Consider the following 5373-nt stretch of genomic DNA (forward strand, 5'->3'; position numbering starts at 1 on the left):
ATTATTTACAACTAATTTAAGCGAATTTAATCTATTATGCGAAACCTTAACAATGACCGCCATTATAAGTAGTAACCCAGTTACATAAATTTAAAGAAGTCAAGTCCATAAAACCAGTTAATGGGAATTTGAAATAAATGCCGTGTAAAGAATGAGCCACGTTTGAGCTTAAGATGATTTTATGTCTTCAGCGCGTTCAGTCGAGAAGATGTATGGAAAAGTCTGAGGGAAAATAAAATGATTGAGATGGTAAACCACAAGTAATTCCTGCTTATACATCAGCTGGGAAAATTACGCATCCTTCTGACTTGACATATTTGGGGCATTTGGCGCAAAATAAGCAGATTACATTTGAATAACTCTTCACGTTTTGACTGCAAATAATGCATGCAGTGGTTATAAAATATTCTGATTTAAAACCACCAGTTTTAAATTAATTAGTCAAAAGTTCGAGCTATATTTTATAAAAATTACAATGGCAACGTTCAACTCAAAATCAATCGATGCAAATAACTGAATGATAGATTTCCATTGAATCATTGAAAGAGAATCGGATTAGAGAACTGATTTTATTGCACTTTTTCCGTGTTTGCTGTTCGTGCAGATAAAATCTTTATTAGTAAATTTCTCTTCGTGAAAAAGTGCTTTCCTTACCGTTGACTGCTATTTCACTTTTACCATGTTTCAGGTCACCAATTGCTGCCAAGACAAACCTTGCCAATTATCTTCGCTTTATTTGGGATAAATGTTACAGAACCGGAAAGAGACCATTATTCGCGATAAAAGGTGTATCAAAATGGTTCCTTTGTATGTAAAACATAATAGATAAACTGGTTCGGATCGCGGAGATACGGGAAAATTTCCGACCTCCACACCGACCACCGTAACCATATATAAACAATGGTGTTAAACGAAAGGATTTAATTACAGCCTGAGTTCAATCATACAAACAACAAAACAGTGCAAAAATGAGCAACCTGTTGAAGCTTTCGATCGCTTTTGCTGTCGTTTCCGTTATTTCATGCCAGGTAATTGGACAAGTGAAAACCGTCCCATTAGTGGTGTTTGATTGTTAAAATTGTGCTGTTTGAAAAGTGGAATCAAAGTGAAACGAATAATTTGCTATTTTGACTAAAATGTAAGTTTATTGCAGGACTTTACTGAAGAGCAACGTAAAAAAATCATCGAAAACCGTCAGCAATGCATTGAAGAAACCAAAGTGAATCCGGACTTGATCGAAAAAGCCGATCTGGGCGACTTTGCCGAAGACCAGGCATTAAAATGCTTCACCAAATGCTTCTACCAAAAGGCCGGTTTCGTGAACGACAAGGGCGAAGTTCAGAAGGACGTAGTTGAGGCCAAGTTGCCACCTCAAGCCGACAAGAAAAGAGCATTAGAAATCGTCGATAAATGCGCTTTAAAAGGAAAGGACGCTTGCGAAACCGTGTATTTGATCCACAAATGTTACTTTGAGCACACCCATCCGGAGGCCGACGAGAAAACTGCTAAGGATGGCAAGAGCGAAGAGAAAAAGGCTTGATTTTCTTCAGCATGTGCTAGTCAATTAATTTATTGTGATTTTTAGCTTATACACTACTGAGTTAGTAACGTACGAAAGTTTATGCATATTTTTGGTGAAAATATATTAAAGTTATTCAGTATTATTGTGTGAGTTTTCCTGTTGCTAAAAACCCCCCGAGTGACTCATCTTGAGCATTTTCTGACTCAGAGGATTAGATGAAGAAGAATTCTAATAAATAAAAATATGAATCGCTTGAGTTTTTCGGGATTTTATGTCATCGAAAGGCAAATCCCGAAAAACTCAGCACCGCGATGGCCGAGAAAGCCAAACTATTTGAATATTTTATAGCCTTTTACTAATTGTTCCGAAAGGATTTTGCAAAACGGCCTAAAAACACCAGTTTCTATTGCAAAGTCTTATAGCAAATTAGAAATAAACGTGCTTTATTGTCTAGAAACTACATGTTTTCAGTGGTCTTGAATCAAAAAATCTCAAAAAAATGCTTTTGCAGAAAAATGACGAGCCAAGCCGACCATCAGAAGAGATTGAATCTCGAAAGGGCCACGAACTTCATGAGACAATATCGAGATCCCAATTCACGGGAATTGAAGAAACTCTCTGCGAACCAATTTATGGAGGTTTGGAGCCATTACGACAAAGACGGTGAGTTTTTCTCAATACCAAAAGTTATTTTGCTTTTCTCGTTTAATATGGTAAAACTCCATCGATGCTGATCTATTGGCATTATAAAAGCAAAAGTTTTCATACGTGGTTTGCGCAAAACATGAAACGTGTTTTTTAATGAGTTGCTCTGAATTGCTCGCTTCTTTAATAAGAAAATTATGTCAAATTTAAGGCGTTTTGAGAGTGTTGATATTTTTTGAAAAATCCTGAAAATCAAAAATCAAAAATTTTCTTGCGTGTTTTTTGAGCCGAATGGATTTTTTCCGACCTAAGAAACTGCTTAATGTGCATATMTRAAGTGTTTGGGTTCTTGAAAAAAATGCTGCACAGTTTCAAGCATTTTGAGAGYTTTTGGATGTTTTGAAAAAATCCATTCCTTATGAAGTTTTCAGGGAAAGTTCCATTCTTCTGGCRCTCATTGTGAATGCTGAAAGAAAGTTCTCGCGCAAACCACATCGAAGAAAAATGCGAAAAAACCAGCAAATATTTCCAAAGTTTCGTAATTACTAAATCTAAGCTTCTCAAATGAGTAAATCTTAATATGCTATGTACCTAAGCTAACCAATTTAATTAAAACAGAGCCTGCAGGGCAACTAATTTGCCACGAACATCACTGACGTTCGCCTAACGGGTGAAATTAAACAGTTCGATTAGAGAGAAAATCACTTTGATAAAGAGAGGTGTTCCGCGTTGGATTAACATCATTAAGCCCAACTAACTCAAGTGGAGTTAGAATCCAACGGATTTAGTTTCAGCGGAGTTATAGAAAATCAATATTTGACAAAGTTTCCTTGAAGAAGCCTGAAAGTTCAATGGAACTCTAGCAGCTTCTATGATTGCGATGGGCATTTGACAGAGTAGTTATGGGGCAAAAAATCATTCAAATATTGTTATTTTCCGCTAACTAATTTAAGTCTTGGAGAGAAAGACACTCTTGCTGAAGTCGCTTCGCTTCTTGGGCCCATTTACTTAACGTTGACTGAAGCCTGCTTTTGTTCGTGTTAAATTACTTGCTTATTGGAGCATCGCAAAGCAACTGCAATCGAAAAATTGCTCGACAAATGAGATTTTTAGCTCAGAAGCCCCTAAAAACTAACGAGGAAACTGAAGCCGTTTGTGATCAAGTCGCATTTTTTCAGGAAATGGATACATCGAAGGAACCGAACTGGATGGGTTTTTGAGGGAGTTTGTTTCCAGCGCCAATGCAACCGACATTGGCCCAGAGGTAGGGAATAGTTCCTCATATTTTGCAAATATTTATGAAACACCATTTTCCCCACTTAGGCTGTATCGGACGATATGCTGATTGAGCTGAAGGCCTGCTTCATGGAGGCCTACGATGACAATCAGGATGGGAAAATTGATATTCGCGAGGTAGGAATTTTTACAAAACGTATACAATTTTCAATTGGCAAAAAGAACTGGGAAAATACATGTATTGAAAGGTTTTAAAGTGTGATTGCAGTTCACACCTAAATCGTGTATGGTAAAACATGCAAATGGATTGGTCCTTCGAGCCGGATGAATCATTAATTCTGAAAGCTTTTCACACATCCGAAGCCAGTCCATGCACTAAAGCTGGCAAAAGGGTACAATTGCTTTAGCTGCGTCCAATCTTTCCCTTTTCACTCGTAAAACTCAGTTGAAAAGCTAAACTATCTAACAAAACTAATGAAGCAACAACCGATAGGATTCTTTTATCAAGAAACTCTCCTCCTCTTTACCTGCTAGACGATTGCAGCAGACAAAATCAATAACTCTGGACAAATTTTCCATTTCACTTTGGTTGCACATGGCACCTGATTTTGCCGATTTCCTCACGTTTCAGCTGGCTCAATTGTTGCCGATGGAGGAGAACTTTTTGCTACTATTCCGCTTCGACAATCCGCTAGAGTCCAGCGTCGAATTCATGAAGGTACGTACGGAAACTGACTTCTAATCCAGAGCTACGGCATTTAATTAACGGCCCAAATTGCGTCTGTTTGATGCCGATGCTACATTATGAAGGGACTTTGGCTGGGGTTCACTCGAAATTAGGTTGGTAAGGGCGGTTAAATCGCTACACGTTTGTACATGTTGCCTTTGACAACATAACTAATTGGGATGGTGTTGGACGGTGAATTTATCCAGCAGGTAAAACAGAATTTAGCAGAAAATCAACGGTTCTAAACGGTCAAATCGACGGCTATATTTTCGGTTTGTTTATCATTTTATTTACTTCAGATGAAAAAATGTCGGCAAATAATCAACTTATGGCATCCATTCGACACGTTTATTAACTTCCATTCTATTTCCCCACGCTTTCCCAGTACGTCTAGTTCATCTCGTAAAACACGGAAATAATAGGCTGTCAGCCCAAACACGTAACTCCGCTCGGACTCGGATCGGAATTATTTTCTTTTCCACGTTTGGCCTCCTATTTCGAGACGATCTAATCTTATTACGGAACAGGAACTCATCAAATGGCCCACAGGGCACACAAAATGAGGCCATAAATCCAAGTTGGGGTTTTGTGATGGAATGTTTTCCTTTCTGTATGGTCACTAGTTGCTTCTGAATGTCCACAAGAATTAAACAAGACGCGGAAAAAAATCATTGAAAGGATTCTGAAATTGCCATACAGTCGGTTTTGCTGCAGCAAAATACTATAATTTTAAATTGTAATCCGCAGTAATACACAGCTGTTGATTTTGTTCAATTCCAGCACCCTTAAATCCCAAGTCCTCACTTTAGCAGAAAAATAACTGGCTGTTTCTGAATTCCTCCAATAAAACACGATTGCAAAATTTTGATTTTTGGTCAAAAATTTCATAAGGGGCGAGTAAGAGGTCGATTTTTCCAAGAAAATCAAGTTTTTCAAAATACCTCGACTGCTACATCATTTTCATCGGAAAGAGACAGGGAATGCAACCAGCTAATTAAAAGACACCGGGGCCTTTCCAGTTTCCAAATAACCAGCATTTTCTGTCTATTTTGACCAGTTTTTGAGCGGTCGCAATCTTCAACGGACGATATCTTCCTTATTTTCGACCCACAGCTTTCATATTCCCCATTGGGCAGCTTCTTAGGTCGGAAACAATCCAATAAGGGCAAAAAACACGATTGCGAAATTTTGATTTTTGGTCGAAAATTTCATAAGGGGGAATAAGAGGTCGATTTTTCCAAAA

General features: G+C 38.0%; 2 protein-coding genes across 4 annotated transcripts in view; both read left to right on the top strand.

Annotated features, from left to right (window-relative positions):
- Positions 1–5373, top strand: part of LOC109536321 (calbindin-32) — a 35288-nt gene that overhangs the window by 25329 nt on the left and 4586 nt on the right. For all 3 annotated transcript variants that reach the window (XM_048667313.1, XM_048667314.1, XM_048667315.1), the window contains 4 exons: positions 2034–2185; positions 3346–3431; positions 3491–3580; positions 4035–4121. In XM_048667313.1, the coding sequence (XP_048523270.1) occupies positions 2038–2185; positions 3346–3431; positions 3491–3580; positions 4035–4121 (411 nt within the window). In that variant the 5' untranslated portion in view covers positions 2034–2037. The remainder of the gene's footprint in view (positions 1–2033; positions 2186–3345; positions 3432–3490; positions 3581–4034; positions 4122–5373) is intronic.
- LOC109536322 (general odorant-binding protein 56d) lies at positions 901–1664 on the top strand. Its single transcript, XM_019902491.2, has 2 exons — positions 901–1028; positions 1154–1664. Exons 1-2 carry the CDS (start codon positions 969–971, stop codon positions 1538–1540), a joined length of 447 nt encoding a protein of 148 aa, XP_019758050.1. The 5' UTR covers positions 901–968; the 3' UTR covers positions 1541–1664.

This window comes from Dendroctonus ponderosae, unplaced genomic scaffold (genome assembly GCF_020466585.1).
Source record: "Dendroctonus ponderosae isolate FM_Combo_2020 unplaced genomic scaffold, Dpon_F_20191213v2 Dpon_F_20191213_6, whole genome shotgun sequence".
NCBI classification, from domain to species: Eukaryota; Metazoa; Arthropoda; class Insecta; order Coleoptera; family Curculionidae; genus Dendroctonus; species Dendroctonus ponderosae.